The sequence below is a fragment of the Lates calcarifer genome, linkage group LG10, assembly GCF_001640805.2.
Source record: "Lates calcarifer isolate ASB-BC8 linkage group LG10, TLL_Latcal_v3, whole genome shotgun sequence".
Lineage (NCBI taxonomy): Eukaryota > Metazoa > Chordata > Actinopteri > Centropomidae > Lates > Lates calcarifer.
Window position 1 is genome coordinate 24,376,299 of NC_066842.1, and position 22,643 is coordinate 24,398,941.

Here is a 22,643-nt window from a genome sequence, read left to right on the forward strand (position 1 = left end):
AAACTACATAAGAAACAGATTCTCTGGATGATGAGATATATCGTTATATAGCCAACTTAATTTTTTCCATCATAATTTGTGCAGTTGATTGGCACATTCTACATGTAGCAATGAACAGTGGGGACAGTGCCTGGACTCATTGTTAAACTCTGTAATGGCCTTTTTCATAGCCTTACATCTTTGTAAACATGAGTTAGACCATTACAGACAATCTAACATGTGAAATTGAATGGGGCACAGTGGGTTTTGGACAGATGTCCTCCAGATTCAAGCAAAAAAGAAGAAAAAAAAAAAGCTGCATTTCTGACTGAAGTTATGGGTGGGGTCAGCCTTAGCTCTTAACATTCAAAAGGAGGACTTTATAGAAGCCTCTGAAATAATAATACATTTTATTTATATAGTGGTTTCAGGATACATAAAGATGCTTTACACAGAAGACAAATACCAAATAATAAAAAATCAAACTGTAAATATCTGAGCTTGAGTTTTTTCTCTGTTAAAGCTTCTGCACATTCATTTAACACCCAGACAAGCTTTTGAAGTTACTTTGCCTCCTTAAACATCTTCTCAGGACTCTGTGGGTGTATACAGACTGTAAAGACTGTTAAATGTACATCTTCTATGTCTGTTTTATTATACCTACTATGGAAAAACAGCTGCAGGTTTGATTCTTTTAAATATACAGGGTTGAGTGATGATGCATAGCAACCTTAACGTGAGAAGAGGTCATAATTGGCAAAAAAAACACTTGGGTGGACTGACAGAATTTTACGATGGATTTTTCTTTTAACTACTTATTTATCATCACAGATCTCCATGAAAATAATATCTGAACCAGCAGTCTTAACATCACTCCCCTTCTCATTTGAATTTGCCTCTTTGACAACATGGAGACTTAGCATTGCAATCACTACGACTATCCTCTGTGATATTTCTGAGAATTTAGGAGATTTCTCTTTTTTAAGGTTAATTCTTCACATTTTTTGGCTACATAAATGTAACTGTTTCCAAGCCAAAAAGAATTTATATAAAAGGGATTCAGTTCTCTCCACTGTTATTACATACCTGGCAGTGTAGAAATGGCTTTAAAACAACATTCTGGGGGATAAAGTTTACAGAAAATGTAACAGTTACATGAATACAAACAATCCAAAATTTGGTGGTTTCTTTGAAGGTTATCTCAAGGAAATTTAAATTAAATTAAACCAGTCCCAGCCTGGTCAGATGTGTGCAGGAACTGAGGAAGCCTCTTGGACGAGAGGTGAAATGTCTTCCTAGACTACAACTAAGTCCAGTTGCGTTCAATTTAAATTTCCTTGAGATAACTACTAACTGGATGAATGAGAATATTCACAGGCTTCTTTAAAGGTTGTGTATGGAGAAATCCTAAGACTCTGATTATTACTGACTCCTGTGGCTGTGAAGTGAACTGCAGCCTGCATCCTGTTGCTCACATTCCATAAGCAGGAAGGCATGAGCATCCATAAAGTTATTACTGACCCTGTCAGTCTCTTTACCAGACCTAACTGTGTGCATACTGAGGGTGCACCAATAACATTATTACGCAAACAAGCAAAGCTTAGACAGGTAGTCAAATATCCAGAAAACAGAGTTTGAGTCATAATTTCTTAGTTAAAGGTTCTGCATGAAAGAATGTGAAACAATTTACATGTAATAATTGTCCTTTTATTGCCAGCGTGTGTAAAGCTTGTAACATGACATAAAAATGAGCCATTGCCTGACTTTCTCTGTTGCTTACAACATCCTAGAGACTAAATGTATGTAAAGAACTCAGATCAAGTTTTCAGGATGCTTGCTCCTGAGTGTCTTTCCACAATAAAAGTCTCCTCTGTGCAACCACCATGGAGTCTCCCACTGTTAAGAAATGACTGACCCCCCAGCACCAGGAATGCTCCAACACAAACTCCATATAAGAACAAAAAACTGAAAACCTTATCTCATGAAGGCCATTTGGCCAAAAGTGAATTGGTCTGCTGTCAGGGGAAAACTAGGGTTCAAAACTGACAGGGCATTTGATTCATGGAGGGACCTTTGTTCAGCTTTGGGGATGTGCTTGCTCTTCTACTGGACAGGTGAGCTAACATTACTGCAAAGCCTGTGAAATGTATTGTGATACTGTGGTTTTAGCTGGCTAATGCTTTCTAACATTAGCTTGATTGCTAACGTGGACAAATCAGTATCAAACTACTGTGGATAACGTCTGCTAAGTCATCCAAACTCTGGGGCTGACCTGGCTGGTAAATTGTCAAGCTTGCCATTTGATAATTACTTCATCGGCTAACAAAGCAACACTGGATGCCTACAGTGTAAGTTACAGCTACCTGGCTAATGTTTGCTTTGCTTGTTTGTTTGTAATGTTATTGCCATGGTTGGACTGTGACTTGTGCACTCTCAGCAAACACACAGTGAGGACTGGTTAAGAGGCTGAAAGGGTCTGTAAGAACATTATGGATGCTCACACCTGCCTACTTGCAGAATGCGATTATGAGCACGTGTGAGCGCGTGTGCCAGCAAGACACAGGCTGCAGTTCACTTTACAGCCATAGGTGTCAATAATAAGAGGGATTTTAGGGTTTCTCCATACAGAACCTTTAAGTTGAGTTCTAAATGTGGGAATTTGGACTCAGTAATCTCAGTATTATTAGAATCCTGATCCAAAATGAACAGTTTCCACACCATTTTCACTCTTCTGCCCACGTTAGCTTAAGCTATATTATTGCTGCATGAGCCAGAGTCGTGTTATGTGCTGGTGTTACAAGAGCAGGAGGAAGTCTAAAATCTTCTTTTCCAGTCAATCTCCTGCTCTGTCTCTGAATCCACAAATATGGCTCTTGCCAGCATGATCGACGGCTCTGCTTGTGATCTAATTAATTGCAAAGCACACTTTGAAACCTCTGACAAATAGATTTTCTATCACAAGTTTAAATAACTCAGCAGTTACTCTCCATTACACTTTTTCCATTTTTTGTGATCCTGAGGAAATCTATAGCATCTGTCCTACTGACACTCTGAGGTCAAGAAATGTGTAACAGTAATAACTCAAAACCTGTCTCCTCCATATAATTTGCATGACAGTTTATATTGTAAAATTGTTAGATTTTTCTGGAATGTGAGCAGTCACTCCCTCTGCACACAAACATACTGAAACCATGCTCACTGAATTTGTTATGGTTATTGTGCGATGAGACTGAGTAAGTTCAGGCCCTATTTTAAACTGACTGGGACCCAGAATACATCACAGGCCTTCTCATGATTTCATGAGTCCGTCTCCTGGAACAAGTGACTGCATTTTGACTGCAGAGTGGGATGTTTTAAGAGCCCTTGTTCCAGCTGTGAGTGTATCTTCTCTCAGGTCATTGGTATAAAATAATTATTAGGTTACTGATGTTCCATGTCTGATTGAAGCACATTTTTACCAGTGGTGATTCTTGTTTTTTTTCTTCGTTAACTGCTTGGCTCAGCATGTTTGTCCATTTCTAACTGTCAATCTTGGAGCAGGGCCAGTTTGGTTATCCAGTTTGAAGCAGGGGGATTCCTCATTTAAACTTCTTTGCTTACTAAATTAGTCCATCATAACAAAGGTGTTCCAGTAGCCAAGCAATGTCACTGTATTCATTGTGGCAGGACAGTCCTTATGTTAGTGATGGTCCATTTCTGACCAGTGCAGTCCTGAATGACCAGCTGGAAACTGAACTCAGACTGTTTGCTCTCCACCAGTTCCAGGCAGCGCTGAGACTCTGTGTTCTGGATGGAGCCACCCTAAATGTAAAAAGGAAGTCAGAGAGAAAGTGAGTGACAAATGACAAATAATGCGCACCATGATATGCTGCACCGCTCTGTATTGTGTCTCCACTGCCAAATCCAATTTCACATGCTGAGATACCCCTGAGTGCATTATTGCATTATTATTATACCATAGCCATCTATCAAGAAAGGAAAACAAGCTGCATTTAAAGACTAATTAAACACAAGAAAATGCATTAACACTCATATTTACAGAGATATTGTAAATGAAAAATTCTGTAGTCAATATTATAAAGAACAACTCTCAATACTCTTAGTGCCCCCTCCTCTGTAATAGAGTAACTACATATAGTTTCTGATGGTACAGACTGATGAGAGTGAGTAAACATTAATGAATAAAAGAATGTTACTATGGCGAATATTGTTTAAGCACAATACAGCCTAATCTCATAAGACACATACATCTGGTGTTGTTGTGGTGACGTAACAACATGAGAAATCTGATGCTGAACTATACATCAAAACCTGTGGTGTTGTTACCAACAGCGGGACTCCCATTATGTTAGAGAGGCTACTCATTATATTGAATTTGTATCCAATACAAATACCTTTGGGAGGTACAGCAGTGGTTGAGTGCAGTATGGTCATTTACACAAGAAACATGATAGAAAATAATGGTAAATAAAAATTCACTCATTGAGATAAAATTCGCAAATACTCAACTTAATAATTCATGATAAATAACATGTTCACAAATACCAATTGGATATAATAAAGAATAAAGCACATTTAAGTTTCTTACACCCATCCCCTCTGAAGTTTATTAAATATGAGCACCAACTACACAGGATGCACAGGAACATTTGCCACCTGCTTAGCTGTCTGGTCTTTACATGGAAACATCTGAACCATCCTTGTGAAATGATGTGCTATCACTACGACATCGACAGACTTGTTTTTTGAGTCTTCATCCACCAGGGGGAGTCAGTATAGACCAGCTCTAGTGGCCTTGTTGATGTTACAATCTCTTCCCTCAGGCTCAACTGTCTTACTGATGATGCATTGCTGACAATGACAATATCTTGTCAAGTTGAGGCTCCTGAACTGAGATTGATGACCTACTCCATCATGAACTCCCTGCAGAACCTCAGCCTTGTGTGAGTCAGGGTCAACATACTGGAAACACTTTGGCTTGGCTTTCTAGAAGGCCCCTGATGTCCCTCTTAATACAGGTCAGCTAGTTTCCCTCAGACTCGGACTGAGAGAAGTGAATAGCAGGGCAGTTCAGTCTCGCGTGGCCAGGGTCGAGGCAGGCAAAACACAGTCTCTCGGACATGCAGTGCAAAATGGTGTTGTGGCTTGAGTTGTTACAGACTTTATAGCCTGCTTCTCTGTGATGGTGGTGTGTCTGTCACGAGGGGCATGCTGAAACCTCCTACCGCGAACTGAATCAGAAGTGTTTTTCTCAGTCATCTCCTGGAACATGTCAACCACAAGAGTAAGAAGTTTCTCCTCTGACTGTTAAAGATTTTGTGCTACAACTGGTACAGAGGTTTGGCCTTGAGCATATTTGGATCCACTTTGAGCTTGAGCTTTCTAGGGCTACACAAACATAATTTCAGATATTGGGAACCAGAAAAATCCAACTTAAAATCTAGACACAAAAACATCAACTTACGTTAGGAATAGATTAATACATCTAAACCACACATCGTTCAAGCCACACAATAAAAATTTACAGTGTGTGTCCTACCAGCCACTAGATATACATAAGTCTATTTTTGACCTTGTGCTTTGAATTTCATAGCCTGTAATCACAAATTAGAAGCAGTTTATTACAGTGGAGAGAGCAAGAGTCTACACTGCAGCAGTATTGTTTATGTCCAACTTGTGAATAAGTGCCCCACTTACACATGGCAAATAGTAGGATTAAAAATATATTTTTATGTTTTGTACTTTTACATTAACATTTGTTGTTTTACATGATCAGATAAGAATAGTACATAATATAATATAATTCATAGTAAGAAAGTATCTGAAAGACCACCTTTGTAGGGTTGGAGAAACTAATTCCCACCAGACTAGAACTAGTGTTGCTGACTTGCAGAGGTTTACTACCAACATGGGTTATTGTTCCTTAAATGTAAAATAACAGTCTTGTCCACTTGGGAGCAGCAGGCACAAGCTTTAAACACAACATTGACATATTATTTCCCTTTAAGTTGATGTGGAAAACTTATTAGAGAACAGTTGCTTATGTACACGTCCAGCAGATACGGAGCCTTTGGAGTTATGTTCAGGTCCACCTCATGGTCCATCTCATATATGTAAGTCCATTGCACACACAGGAATGACCATCAGTAGGAGCCTGAGAGGAGAACTGCATGTACCACAGTGTTTTAGTGTTTCTAAACACACTGAATCTCACTGCTAATTCTGCATTCTTGTGTGAGAATGGTTGACTATGCATCCAATAGAATAATAAAAAAAACAAACTGTACAACAATAACATAGTCACGTTCTCCTTGAGGCTTTCAGCTCCCTGAAAATATATTAATTCTCTCAGGTTGCTTGTCTGTGTGCACAGCTGCCTCTGCACAGAGCTGTTTGTCCACACATTGGCTGGTTGGCATGTGTAGGTGTGATCACTTGATGGAACAAAGTGTGCACTCACACATACATCACATGCACTCACCAAGCACTTTATAGGAGCACCTAATGTATAAGTGTTCCTAAAATAGGTGTAACACACACACACACACACACACACACACACACACACACACACACTGAAGACCTCTAATGTTTTATTTCATAAAGTTGTATTAATTTGAGGTGGTCATTAATTTATCAGAGGAAGCATGTCTCTGCTGCAGGAAACCCTGATCACTGAACTATTCCACAGATGAGTATTTCATTTTAAAGACAACTTGCATGTAGGTCTGTTTAGAGTGTAACACACACACTTTGAGGTTCATGGGGGGTTGGAGCTAATCCCAGCTGACATTAGGCAAGAGCATGGGGTACACCCCAGACAGATAACCAGTCCATCGCAGGGCCAATGTGTATAGACAAACAACCATTCCTACTTACTTTCAAACCTATGGCACCAATTAGCCAGAAGCCGGAGTACCCGGAGAGCACCCTCACAGGCACAGGGAGAACATGCACATTCCAAACAGAAAAGAATGGTAGAAACACTGAATAAAGCAGTGTCATATAAAAATCAGTGTTTCTCAGCGATGCGGACACAGGACATTGAGACGGGCAGTTTGCTCAGCTTGTTTCTCTGATAGCTGAAGATCCAGATGTCTGATGACAAAAATCCTTCATCTGGTTTAAGATTATAGTTATAACCTTATAAAAAGTGACGGTAATGTGACTTGAAACATTAAGTAGTAGTAGTAGAAAAGTGGAAAACAACGGTGGATTTGTTGTACCTAAATGGTGATGTGACAGCAAACAACAGAAACAAATAACTGCTTTGGTGATTTAAATGATTTCTGACGATATGTTTCCTCTTAGCTTTGTCAGAGAAGTGGAACTGTCAAAGGCTCAAAGGCACCAGAATACACTGTGCCTTCATGGAAGACCATTACCAACCAGATAATAAATGGAATCATAATACCCTTTGAGCATCACAAATGAATACACATCCCTGAAGACCTCTAATGTTTTATTTCATAAAGTTGTATTAATTTGAGGTGGTCATTAATTTATCAGAGGAAGCATGTCTCTGCTGCAGGAAACCCTGATCACTGAACTAACTCAACTCTACAGTTCCCTTCAGCTCTATGGGGCCGTTTAACTCATTATTTTCATGATAGGGCCAGCAACTTTTCTGTTTTGATTCACTCATCAGCACTGTTTTCATCCAGTTATTTTCAGTGTTCTAAAAAGTTCTAAAAACCCACTGTATACTACCTGCCCCACACAATGTTAGCACCGAGTTGGTGAACACAGTGGGGCTTTATGCAGCTAAAGAACCAAATATTAGTTTAAGGCCATTGCCTCTATAACCTCTTTACTGCACTGTACTAATCCTTAGCTTTGATGTTAGAATAGATGTTTTACAGCACTGGGTTTCATTGCTATATAAATAAAATGGAATTGAATTGAACTGAATCTTTAACTTTTACACTGATTGCTGCAGCAGCCTGTTAATGGCAAGAGGAAGTACTCATAGTGGACTACAGTAATGGCTTTTACTGTATAGCAGAGGTAGACTAAAGATCAGCTGAAGCAATCACAATGATACTTCCTCCATCCTACAGTAAAAACCAATGACTTGGCTTTCTCTAAGTGTGTGACCTCCTACAAGTGTACTAAAAAGTCTGGGTTCAGTCTGTTAAAAAAGTCTGAGCTTCTTTGTTTTCCTGAGGATTACAGCTCAGACTTAATGTACTGAAGCTGAGTAAAAGCACTCATTCCAACAATCCTTTACACATATACATATCTGTGTATGCACACATATACACACACAGACAGATATTTGGCATTTGGCCAGCACCTTGTCCTCAGTTCAGCAGTGAGCAGTCATTCTGCAGAGTGCAGAGTTGGACCGCTCTATTGATTCCCTGCTATTAAGGCCGGAACACTAGTTAATCAGTCGGTCAGCCAGCCAGTCGGTCAGAAAGCCATCAGACAACCAGTCAGCCAGTTGGCTGGCAAGCCACGCAGTCTGTCAGCCAGATGCTCAATAATCACATCATTCACCTCAAAGGATGTGGTGAGTAAAAGCACTTCGTGAAGACAAAGAACTTAAGACACTGGAGTGCCAAGCATGAAGTGCTTGTGCGAAGCAATTTGTATATCAGCCAAACAAGATAAAATATTTGTGATGAAATACACCAATTTTATTTCTATGCAAGTGAAGAAGCAGAGAAGCACATCTGCTCCTTGCTAACAGAGGTATCATAGATTCCCTGTATCTATGTGTTTTGTGTGTGTCTGGTGTTTTCTGTGCCATTTGTCTTCCAGGACTGTACATCATTCTTTTACTTAGTGATGAGAGAACATGAGAACAAAAAACATTAGCGAATAGTTCAAATTGGAGGTCGATTGGTGGTTACCTTCACCACTGACAAAACTACACCCACATGCTAGCACTTTTATCGTTGAGCCAACAACAGAAGTGAAGCAACAACTTGCTTATGAAATAGGTTAAGATATTCATTTTTTAGTGAGGATTCTCATTAACCTTGTTTTCGCTCATAGCAGGCAGCCTTTTTCAGTGGAAAAGGTTGGGTAAACCCACTGTACTGCTACCTGATGACATAGTTAGTGACTAGTTGGTGAACAACTACTTTAACATTTAGCAACCGGTAAAAGTTAAATGTTAATAAGCACCTCTTTGCTGACATAAGTTTATATTACAATATGACAAGGCATGTCACAATCACATTTTTGTTATATTTACCACAATGCTGATTAAATGTATATCTGATACCGAAATACAGGTGCAGACTCCCCAGGCAGAACCCTTTCCAGGGTACTGCCCAGAGACTCTAAGAAGACAAGGTGCTCTGAGTAACACTCCAGTGACTGGCACAGAGGTGACCCTCTTGTTCACCACGCAGAACTCCAATACAGCCGGGGGCTTGTGAGTATCCTCACACTGCCTCTCACGCTGGGCAACTCCGGAAAAGGACAGAGTCCAGCTGCTCTCCAGGAGTTTGGTTCCAGAACCTGCGCCATATTTGGAAGTGTGCCCAACTAAATCAACTTGGCACTCCACCTCCCGCACCAGCTCAGGTTCCTTCCCTGCCAGGCGTCAGTGCACCTGGGTCCCACCTGCAAGGCACCTGACCCCAGTGCCCATCCCTGCAGGATCCATATAGCAGGCTCCTTGTAGCTTCTTCAGACTGAGTCTGACTGGGTCCCATGGCTACAGACTCATCCACCAGATGCTCATCCGCGAGCTCCCCTCCCAGGTCTGGCTCCAGAAGGTGGTCCCAGTTTCCCTCGTCAGGGTGAGGTGCACAGTCAGTAGTTCTTTTCAGTGCTACAGTTCTCTTCTCAGTTTGGATATATACAGTACACTTTGATCGGATCAGCAAGCATAGCATTGTTGCTTAGGAAGCACTATGAGTTGGCCTGCTGCTGGTGATACACTTTGACTTTTCTCTTATATTCTATAGTCAATCTAATGAACAGTGGCAATATGTTCAGCATTTACAAAATAAAACTTTATTGGGCTACCTAAAGGTAAGGAGCACACATAAAGGTACAAATAAAAGCAGACTGACAAAATAAAGAGCTGATGTAAGAAAATCCATCTTTATTACAAAACTCTACTTGCTATAGAAGAAAATACGACCTGCACTTGGGCAGATTTTTGTGAGGCAAAATTTTTCCTTTTTCTCTTTCCTTCTTTCACTCGACCTCTCTATCTTTCTTTCTATTGATGTCTGTTCCCTCAGGGTCAATGTCAGTTCAATATTGTAAAAGATCTACTTATTAATAATTCACAAATACTGACTGCCCACTTCACATGAAACATTGTCTCCCTCCGTTTCTCCTCATGCTCGCTTCACTTCTCTCCAACACTGCCTCGCTCTGAAAGTGCCCTTTCTCTTTCCACCCCATCGTCTTATTCTCTCAACCTGCCATTCTCTAGCTCATCTTTTCTCTTTTATCATTGTCTACTATTTATCAACCTGTTTGTTTCTTCTTCCTGCCTCCCTCTGCTTTGTCTGTACCTCATCTCCATCTGTGTATTTCTATACAGGGACCTATGACTTTAAAAACCCTGAAACTGTGTGTTGACTCTCCGACCTGCCCTCCTTAACACTCCTCCACATCCACATCCACAATGCTAAAGATCATAAATGCATAAACACCAGTATTTACTAACCACAGATATCTGTGCTTAGTAAACCAATAAGAAATGTCTGTAAGAATTTGTGCTGTTTTTGACCTTAATCAGATTTTTTTTTCTTTATTGATCCACATAATTGATTTAGTGTTGGGATAACTGCAGTTAGTTGGCTAGGTAACATTGATGTCTGGTTAGCAAACCATCACCTTCCCACTGTAGGCTAACAATGTCAGCAGTCCTCTGGGCACAGTCTCTGTATTTCTGCTGCAATTGCAGTCATACATAGAATTGCTTTGGCATTAAATTAAAATTTAAATAATCTTCTTAATTCAGTTAGGGAAATTATAACCGTTATTTCAGTGTAAGGGCTAATCTGCATTAGCGTACCCTCGTCAAGGCCAATAATAGGTTGATGAAAATATGCTTGACAGTTAGCATTAAAATAGTTCTTCATGTGGTGAAGCACATTTTATAACAATGCATGCACTGGTGTGTGTTGAATGATCTGACTGCAGCTGATGTGCACGCTGGCCTCTAGTATGCTGATTAGCATAAAGTAGACTGCAGATAGTAGTATTTTTTTCACCTCATCATTGTACTGAAGAAATTGGATGATATTATTTGGAAAATATCATAAGGCTGCACTGTAAAAAAATCTATGTTTTAAAACATTTCTAAGAATGAAAATTAATGAAAATATTTGGGTAGAATGATTCTTGATCTAAATCTGTTTCCCTTATGTTTTTTGTGCTCTGTTAAATAATGTGCTTGGATTCAGTGGTTACTATTTTGTATGTGATATTTTTTGCAGTATAAAAAATTAACCATGGTTTGACTGGTAATGTATGTTTTACAAAGGATTTATACTGAGTTTCAACAGACATTTATGCTAACTTTACCAACTTTGTCCAACTCTGTTAAGTTATCATGGTTTTCAATTTTTAAAAATGCAAATCAGAATATATTTATATGTCTGTCATTTAAAGCTGGTTACTATTGTATATGACATTTGAAGACTTTTTTAAAACATATATTTTTCTCTTTAAATTACAATTATTTTGGGTAGCACAGTGCAGTGGTTAGCGCTGTTGTCTCTTGTTGTTCTGGGTTCAAGCCCCGATTCGTCCAGGTTTTTCTGTGTGGAGTTTGCATGTTCTTCCTGTGTCTGCGTGGGTTCTCTCCAGGTACTCCAGCTTCCTCCCGCAGTCTAATAACATCGAGTGAACGTGAATGTGACTGGTTGTTTGTCGATATATGTTGGCCGTGTGATGGACTGGTGATCTGTACAGTGTGTACCCTGCCTCTCCCCAATGTCAGGGGCCTCCCCCAGCAGGATAATGCTGCCGCCACACCACAAAAACTGCTCAGGTTTGTTCAAGGTGTTGACCTGGCCTTCAGACTCCCCAGATCCCAATTTGACCCAGCATCTGTGGGGTGATCCAGAACAAGTCAGATCCATGGAGGCCCCATCCTGCAACCCACAGGACCCAAAGGATCTACTGCCAATGTCCCAGTGCCAGACACCACAGGAGATCTTCAGAGATCCCATGTCCAAGCCCCAACAGGTCAGAGCTGTTTTAAATAGGTCCCCCCAGTAAACACCCGGAAACCGGGTGGCATAATCACATACCACCAAGATGTACTGGTGACCACCACTGCTCTTCACCAGAGGGCCGACAATGTCCATAGCAATCCGGCGAAAAGGAGTGGAGATTACTGGGATTGGTTGCAGGAAGGCTCGATCTGACTTGTGGGGAATGGCAGTTTTCTGACAAGTGGGACATGTAGTGCGATATCTTTGAATGTTTGTGTACATGGAGGGCCAATAAAAGCATGAACTTGTGCGTAGATGTGTCTTGTTACGACCCAAGTGCCCAGCCCATGGGAGTGTATGTGCTAAATGCATAACTGTGACCATAAAGTGGTCGACAGCTTACAGGGATTACCACACCTTTGTGGCCTTCCTCAACTATGTACAACACATCTTTATCAATAATAAACTTGGCTTTTCCTACACATTTTCCATCTGTCACTGCTACCACCTTAGCAAACAATGGTTTCAGAGTTTCATCCTCCCTCTGTAGCACAGGCATATTTTCAGGTACTTCCCACAGCAAACCCTCTCTCTTAGGTTCTGTTGACCTTAGCTGCTTTTCAAAACGGCGTTGGCGGCAGGATTTTCTTGGCCCCTTGGTCCCCCCCTCACACAGACTACTGTCCAAGTCTGGGAATGGTTGGACACCAGCTTTCGCTAGGGCTCGAGTGATCACAGGCCAAGAAACATTTGTATTAGCTTCCCCCTCCTCTGTTATTTAGGTGGGTGACAAAGTAACATCTAAATGAATGTCAGGACCAAAGATTCCTCAGCAGAACGAGATGATCGATGTTATTCACTTCATCCGCCAGTGGTCATAATGATATGGCTGATTGGTGTATACCCACAAGCTTGTTAGACAAGTTTTAGTTGTATTTTATGAAAGATAAAGGTTTAAATGCATTTTTATATCTTTATATCTTTAACTTTTTATATCTACTGACTCAGCCAGAAGCATGTTTCACTTTAATTTTTTATTATTTTTCAATGATAGGGTTATTCCCTATTGGTTGGTGTTTAACCTGAGAAATGTGATCAAATGTTGAACTTACCGTATTTTATTTCACTTTGCCTACACTTTTAAAGCTTTAATACAGCTAACATTTCATTTGCTCTGTCAGAAAAGCCAGTAGTTTAATCTCTACCAAACCTTCCTTTTTTTGTGAGATGTGCCTGATGGGTTTCACCTGTCTGACTTCTGACATAACTTAGATGCTGAGATTTCTGATTCTGGCTGATAGTAATTAGAGGCAGATTCCCCTGCCAGTGCTAAGTAGGTACAGATACTGACGCCACTGGAAAGCTGAAATATGATGAGGTACTGTTCTCCGAGGGAGAGGAAAGGCTTGGATGATATTTAAATAAGCTTCTTATTCAATCTGATGTCTGGGACAAAAACAGCACACACACAGAGAAGAGTAAAAATGCACACACAGTCCAGAGATGCCAGGGGCATGAATACAGCAGTGTCTCCTTTATAATAATTATCCAACTCCCTCTACTTATCTGTCACATTTTAAGACAACATTAAAAGTGTGAAAATTTAAAATTAGACAGAAGGTTGTTAAAAGTCAGAAACTGTGGATGTGTGAGAGCTCATTATCAAACTGAAGTAGACGTGCTTTTAAAATTGCATAAAATAATGGAAGAATGATCCAAAAAAAATCTGAAGAGCGGTAGAGCTGGAGAGGCATGGATCCAACTTTATTAGGAAAAAAGCATACTAAAATCATGGTGCTTTGGTTTGGCAGACAAGAAATAGTAGGAAGTTATAGTTACATACAGAATACCAATTAACAAACCAATGAGACCAAAGGCTGTATACATCTAAACAGAAAACTTGAAATGGGTAAAACATGGACACAGCTGTAATTTGTTGTCTTTTTTTGTGCACTGAGTGTCTGGCAACAACTGTGTTCCTTTGTTTGAGTGTGGTTTACCTGAGTGAATGTCCAAGTTAGCTTCATGTGCTTGGTAGCTGCGTAGCTGCACTCCAGAAGCCTGGGTCTGCTGTTTACGTCCACGAGACACTTGTTATCATCATCATCAATTGTCGGACTCAGCACTCCCAGGTGAAGCTGCTGGGAGCTGGTATAGTACACATTCTGCAGGGAAACAAAGAAAGGAATTTAGGAGAGATAACTTCACACTGGTTTAATGATGACCTTTAAGCACTTCCATTCATATTGAGTAACCATGTATTCTCCTTAGCTGTGGAATACCATGAGTCTGCTCTTGTCATGTTCTTCAGTGTGTTCAACTCATAAAATCAAGGTGTACTCTTCTTTGTATGCAAATGAATTTCAGGCACCATTGGACAATCAAAAGGAGAACTGATTTATTGGTACAATGCACATTGTACTGTATCTTAGAATCACTGTAGATAATAGATTAATGCTCAAACAACATCACAGTTGGATGTCTACATTATATTTCATATTATATGCTTGTAATTAATACGATTTGTAATGTAGTGATACAGGTTGTAAAACTGACAACATTGAACTGGTGCCTTGCATTTTTATTCACGTGTGGCATCATAATTTGTAATTTGGACCTTCCTTTCTGTTTTCTACTTTTTAAATTTTTTTCTTTTCATTTTTGATGTTATTTTTGTATATTCATACTGCACTGCATATTTTATCTGTCTATATAGTTACTTATAGTAAACTATACTATGTATATACTGTACGGTATAATAAGGTTGCCACATTGAGATCAAGATCTCCTAAGAATCAAACAAACATTTATGGTCAGACAACCAAACAACCAGCACATAGTCAGACAACTAACCATGCATGAACAAATAGCATTATATTAATCATAATTGACTTGTGAGCTGTTTGTAGGGTATTCTTAGTTCTGTTAAGGTTGGTGTGTACATGTTGGATGTCTAAGGTCAAGAATTTGGTCATTTAAATATAAGAGACGGTCCCTTAACAGTGGAAATTTGTAGATGACTAACATAAGATAATTTCAGCCTTGGGTCAAAAGGGAAGTTCATAAATCTATTTGAGTGTATAAATTGTTGTTGGTAGTGTAAAGTGCTGTAATAGAAAGTGATGTAATAGATTTCATTTTATAGCAAAAACCTAGAATTTTATTTTTGGGTTAAATGTTGAATGTGAATCTTGAATCAGTCTATTATCAGGACGTACTGTATGTTTTACCACATACATACTACATACTGTAGTATTTGTATGATAAGGATATGAGTATAACAAGCCCGTAACTGAGAAGTGACAACTGTAAAGTATCAAATGCAGACTGAACGTAAGTAAGAGCTTGGATTTCAGGAGAAACTGGAAAATACAAATATGTTGTCACAGCATAAAAATGGTCATTAAAGAAAGAACTTAGTTTAATAACCTCTGTGGCCACAAGTGGAAATGACAGGATAATAGGATATCGCATTTCTCTTAATTTCAGAGATTCCCTCGAGTTTGTTGTGTTAAAGACATCATCATTAGGTGACCTGACTTAGAGCTTGTGCAACAGGACCATCTCGAAGGGGGAAAAAGCATGCCTCTAGATGAGGTATGGTATGTTTACTTTTTGTTTTACCTTTTACTACATACTGTTTTATTTATCTCAGTAATGTCAGTTTCATGGCAGTACAGCTAAACTTTTCTAACATAAGCTAACATTAGTAACATAAAGCTACTGGTCATTACAAATGAGGCAAGGCTTTAGCTGTTCTGTTCATACTGCTGAGAGTGCTGAATTGAGCAAGAGTTCATTTTATGTCTTATCAACTCAACTTTTTATTTGTAAAAAGAAGAATGAACCATTTCTTTAACAAAAAAAAGTTCAATTGTATTACTTCAAAGCACTAATTAGAAAGAATGATCAAGAAGAGGCTCCTGATTAAGTAATAAGCATCATTATATATATATATATATATAAAAATAAAAAAAAAATATAATATATATATATATATATGATCACCAAACCAAAACCAAGACAGCTAGTTTTGTGCAATTTATACATTTGCAAATGCTACGCTGTATCCATAGCGGATTCAGTCATTAGGCTATTCTTTTGAATGTTGACTGTATTTTCTATCACCTCACCTGGAAAATTTGCCCACAGAACCCTATCACTAATATCAGTATAAATTGGCCATCTGTAACTGATCCAATTAAAAAGAAAAACAGAAGGTAAGAGGAAAAGGAGGAGGAACTATTCAGTGGCAAGAGATAAAGGAGGGAGAGAGAGGTCAGGGATGGGAAAAGCAGATCCTGGCTAAACATTTGCTGAAGAAATTTTGCATAACGGAAAAAAACAAACAACAAAACACAAGGACATGGTAATGAATGCGAATATTGGCCCAGTTTTCAATCCAGCAAAATGTCTAGTGAGGTGAATCAAACACACCTTAAGTGGTCTGAAAATTCAAACCACAAAGTGCAACATACATTTTCCCAGAGTCTGCTGAAAAAGAAAAAGAGGAGACAAAGAATCACAAACAGTCTGACATGAGTAAAGCAAATGAGAGGAATCAATGTTGACATGAAATAAAAACAAGCATAAAAAGTTGAGATCAAGGAGTAACAGGAAAGCAAGCACAGGAACAGCATTGCTCAGAACTAACACCGACTGTGTGCTTCAGTTCCACAGGAGTGTGTGAAAGCTCTGAAGAGGTAATTGATGAGAGGTGATGACCGTCTTCAGGATCAGAACATTTCTAGATAGGAGCCATTACCATAATGTGAACTAGCCACAGAGCTTTTAAGCTGCTATTTAAAAACACCTCAAGACGTACAGCACTGAAGACCGACATGTGCACTTGTGTGTAAGTGCATGAGTGCACTGAGTATGTGTGAATGCCTCTGAGTGAGGAGTCTGTTTTCTGTGTATGTGCATGTGTGCTAATACGAGTGATTAAACCTGTATCTGTCAATAGATGGATGCTCAGCTCCCAACAGAGGACTTAATGCTATCTCCTTTCCTGTCACAACTTCTTAAAAGCTCTACTAGAAAGATTAGTACAGTGTTGTGCTAGACAGATAGAAATTTATCCTAATAGATGCACACATTAACAAGTGTGGACAGAAGAAAACCTGTGAGCTAGGCTGATTTTCTGGTGTTTAAAAGAAAATCTATCATGTGAAAATCATCTATGTGATATATTTTAGATATAAAGATGTGCACTATCAACATACAAGAACAACATATTTAGAACAAGGCATATGCTGCATGAATAATGCTTCATGTTGAGAAGAGCAGAACATCATAGTAGGACTATCAGCAGCACCTTTATTTTTTGACAGTGATTGTAGAGAAGGCAGGGAGAGTGAAAGAGGATGACATGCAGCAAAGGGCCTGGGCCACTGTGGTAAGGACTCAGCCTTGAAGTGAGGTACTGGCGCATCCTATCAGCAGCAGCTTTTATGTAAACAAGACAGAATTCAAAGGCACTTAGAAGATGTAGCATTCATTACATTCTAATAAACCAGATATCAGCAAGTTTGCTGTTCATCAAGCCTTTGAAGATTCACCCTGGTTGGTTGAAAAGTTCGGAGGTTACCAAAGCTGTCGTCCAGTAAAAAGTGGGAACATTTCAAGTGACAAAGCCCTTTAACAGCCATAGTAATTATGACTCTAGGTGCAAAGGAGGAGTCCATAGGATGAAATGTTAGATGTAGTATGGAGGGAATCCTGTCATGTTATTACAGATGGACACAGTCCATAGTTCAGAATGTCTTTTACAATACACAATTTACTCCAGTATTGAAAGATACTGTGATTGTACTGATAATTGCTCTATTGTTTTTAAGAGAGCTGTTTGAGGCTATGATTTATAGTACATTTTCTTTGTGGCCACATGTGGCTGCCATTTACATGAAACTGATTTAAGGAAAAAGCAATATTCCAAAAGCACTGTCTTAAAGTGTACTCTTTGTGCTTCACTGCTAAAAAAATTGATATACATAGTTGTGTTAATAAGTGCTAATAAAGGATTAATTAACTTTAATAAGGCATTATTCTAGCTTTAGATTTGGTAACTGCATAAAAGCATAGTTACCTATTAGTAAGTAGATAGTTAATTGCTAATAAATAAAAAGTAAAAGTATGTATTAACCTTTATTTGTAATAGTTTTGGAAGGCACAGATGAATTATGCTGCCCTACCAAGAGCTTGTTTTAATAAACTTCATTTAGGTGCTTTCTGTTATTTAAAATGATCATTGCAAAACCTTGAACTACAGTCACTTTTCTATCAGTTTTTAAATTGGCTACCAAACATAATGGAACAGTTGAACTCTAAATGGCACTGAGCTATAACAGACACATCGGTTTTTTGGAAATCTTTTTTTTTTTTTTCTTAGTGGGGATCCTGGTGAGATTATTACTAATAGCAGAGATTGAGGATTCCCTCAGCCATCTGCTCTAGTGGCAAGGAAACAACACATACACACAGCACACACGACAGCTGCAAAGCTGTCTTGGTGCATAATGAAAAGGTTCATCCAGACGAATGGAGCTGACAGAGGAAGAGGAGGAGAGTTTAAGAGAGAGAGCAGACAATGAGGTTAACTCCAGAAAAGCTGATATTTTTAGGTACAGGTAATGAACTGACTAAAAAAACTTCCTCGCTCCTACCACTATGAAGCTCATACACACTCAGACAGAGAGAGAGAGAGAGAGAGAGAGAGAGAGAGCTCATTACCCCATTTTAGCAGGATTACAGACACAACAGTTTTGAAAATGGATTACTTCAGAGCAATGACAACTGTGACAGTATCTCCTTTTTATTACCACTGCCTGTTAATGGCCCTGACAAATTAACTGGCAGGCTCCTCTAACCTCTACTGCTTGTGACGCCTTGCAATTTCAGTCAAAGTAAAATCTTGTTGGAAATTCACACCATGGAATAAGATTCTTCATATAAGAAGATGGTACTTGATCCCACAGGAAGGTTATGAATCTGTTCCTCACCCACTGATGAATAAAGACCAACATTTTTAGAGAGTCCAGCACACACACATACACAAACACACACAGACTTTTTGTCAAAAGTTTGTAAAGTTTGGTAATTGGTTTGAGTTTTCTTTGTATCAAACTGACTCCCTTGTGAAATGACTCTCTTTTAAATCATTAATACACTACCAACTTTCCCAAAAATGATAAATCAATGTCTTCTAAAGTCTTTTTAAAGTAAGAAAAGTCGCAGTTGGAGAAAAGCTTTTTCCCTTTCCCAAGTGGCAGGGCTGTATTTCAGAGTTTAATCTTTGATTAAACTTGTTCTGCTACTTGGTTTCTCTTTATCGAGGCCTGGCTGTTTTTTTCCCCCCAGCCTCTTACAAACATCAAATTCTGCAAAAAGATTTCCTGTAGCGTGTTCATTTCTGCCTGCACTTACAAGTTCAATATCCTGGTAATTTTCACTTTGTAGACACCCACACATCCACCCACACACACAGGCGCGCTGCGCACACTCACACATCTATTTCACCATATTTGCAAGAACTCTTATTCACTACATTTAATCCATAACTTGAATCTTAAACAGCAAATTAGCATGACATGCCGTAACCTCTAAGTTCTACAATAGCCTCATAAAAAGGTGAGGACTCGTGAGTGTCCTCAAAAAAGTCAAATAGGTCCTCACAAATATAGAAATAGGAGATTTACACACACTTACACACACACACTTGTGAATTTGGCCTTGGTACATAGCCTCAAAGGTCTAATTTTCAGACTTTATTGATCCAGCCACAAACCAATCTTCTCAGCAAGGCTACACCAATATTGGGGCACAGATCACATTTCTATTACCATCTTAATTTTTACTGGAACTTCTCACCATTCTGTCATATAAATATTATATTCCACACCTCCTGCACTGGCTTAAAATTAGCCCCTGATTCAACATCCACACAGATTTTTGAAATTACCAAATGTTATATCGAGACAGGTTATGGGGTTTATACTGTTTTTTCAAAATCTATATTAATATAATTCAAAAATATGAGTCATAACATGAATTGTGAGGGAAAAAAAATCAAGAAAATCTTTTTGTGTCTTGCTTGTATTTCAATCTGTGTTTCTTATTTTTTTGTTTACAAGTCAGGTTTAATTGCTCTCTAACCTCAGTTTGCCTCTCAGTTTTTCTAAGTTTAACATTACGGTAAATGGACAAATGTTCCAGGGGCAAGGATTTTCTCTGTTGCTCTTCTAGTGGTCCAATAAAGTCATATCAGTCATATCCTGGAAGGAACTCTGGGAAGTGACCACAGTGGTTGATCAAGCAGTGGTATTGGCATTTGGACTGTATTTGGACATTTGGACTTCCTTAAAAATTTTTTTCCCCTGTCAATTTCCATCAATGATTTGTGATGCTGGATAAATGGCAAAACGCTCATGTTCCTCTTAAGAAATGAAAATAACTCTTGATGACAGTCAAGATGATCTGAGCAGTTGCAACAGACAATCATTGATCTCCACCATCAGCCAGTCATTACTGTATTTTTACACACACACACACACACACAGTTTAGCTGCTCTGATTTAATTATTTTTGTTTTTGTTGTGAGACAACTGAATGAGCAGTTATTTGATTACAGCTTTTTAATACTAATGTTACCTGCTAACAACGCCTGTAGTGTGTGATCACAGAGAGTCAGAGGTGCCACAAGACTGCAATCAGCCCCTGGGCCCTGTGTGAGCAGGCATACAACATTGTTTTTCTATTTTGTACATTTACTCAATAATATGTGTAAAAAAAATACGGGCTTAGAGTGGATATTGCCCTTGTTTGAATTGCTCAGCTTAACTGACATAGTTGACATATAACACTAACTTCATTTTCTGTGAAGGCCTCACTGGAGGAAACACTTGTGTTGCTACTGGATAATGTAACTGACTTATCTTTTTACTTGGTCTTTGGCAACTAGGAGGAAGATCTGAGTTAGAACACGTTTCTTAAATCTTTATTTCTCTGTAATAACAATCCAACAATAAAAATATGACAATACAACACTATAATTGGGGCCATTTTGCATAATGAGTATGTCAGTACCAAACATGTGGCACACAAAATCTGACAGGGTTCTATACACTGCACACTTCTCTGTCTGTCTGTCTTGCTCTCTCTGTCTCATCCTCCATTGCATAAGGCAAGGCTCCCTTCTTTTATGTCAAGTGTCTGAGAAGGAAATTAAGGATCGCTATGCATCATTGACATTCAACAGTTCATCAGGTATTCAGAGCCATATCCATTCATTCTGTTGGACACACACAGGAATGGAGTGATTCTGTTCAGAGGAAAGAGGACTCCGAGGTAATCTAAAGGATTGGATGAATCAGAATAAAAGGATCTGAATGGGGAATAAGAAGGACTGAGGGGAATAACATTACAAAAGATACTCCACATGAATAAAGAATAAAGAATGAAATGTGATAAAGGCATGATAGAATACCAGAGGAATATTTGAGTCTTTGATGTTGGCTATGAAATGGTTCCTGCTGCTTTTTGCCCTGCATCCCAGGGCTGCTTATCGTTGATGTCTCATAGGCATGGCGTCTTTTTGGCATTCACTAGTACGTCCAAGATCAGTCTACCAGTCTTGATAGTTTGGAACAGGTTTGATATTGTTATTATGTGTCACTTTGAGTAGGTTTGGTCATTGAAGCCTGAAATTCCATTAGGTTAATGCAAGGAACAGCTGTTTATGTGTGAATGTGTGTGAGAATATCCATTAACAGCAAGTATTATGTATTAATCCATGATATTCTCGAATCCCTTTCTGATTCCCACGGCAGGTACCCAATAGATAATAACTTAAATCTCATTTTATGTGCAGTGTAACGTACGAATGAGTATGCACCTCTGATTCTGAAAGCCCAACTATCTGGTGTCTATAAAATGATTAGTCTCTCTTGCTGATTCTGTACTGTGTAATGATATTCTGCTACTATCTTGACTTATCCTAGAAAAGCCCCAAAATACTCCTCTTATCTTGAGACATGTTACAGTGCAGTGGGTAAATTATAGCCTGCTAGAAGTCATTTTTCTTTTTGGTAAGCTGAAATTCCTCTATAAATATGAATGAACAAATTATCTGTTCATTTGCTCTGGATATAATACCTCAAAATCTCTCTATTGCTAAATATCTGTTCACTAACACTAAATGGAGAGGCACATGTTCAGCTTTGAACTTGCTTGTATCTTACACCCTCAGATTTTTAACAAATTAGCATGATATAGGCCAAATGCATAATAGTGAATTACTTTATGTCCCAGAGAAGGGGAATAAGATTGGTCCTTTGCCCAGTGCTGGCTGAGGGCAATCTGCTCTGCCACAGGCTGAATATATTTACCTATCACATCCTCAGTTTGACTGAGCCAAATTCATGTTGTGGATCAGAAACTTTTCATAAAATGTCTCTAAAGCTTTGTACCCAATTCAAACTAAATTAGCACACACAGAATTAAACTATTACTGTGAAAAGGATAAGC

General features: G+C 38.9%; 1 protein-coding gene across 1 annotated transcript in view; it reads right to left on the minus strand.

The window, feature by feature from the left end:
* Positions 1 to 261: 261 nt before the first annotated feature.
* LOC108902326 (polypeptide N-acetylgalactosaminyltransferase 18) overlaps positions 262 to 22,643 on the minus strand; it is a 146,101-nt gene continuing 123,719 nt past the window's right edge. The window contains exons 10-11 of the mRNA XM_018704171.2: positions 14,120 to 14,284; positions 262 to 3,780 (exon numbers count right to left, since the gene is read on the minus strand). Of these exons, the coding sequence (XP_018559687.1) occupies positions 3,634 to 3,780; positions 14,120 to 14,284 (312 nt within the window). The 3' untranslated portion in view covers positions 262 to 3,633. The remainder of the gene's footprint in view (positions 3,781 to 14,119; positions 14,285 to 22,643) is intronic.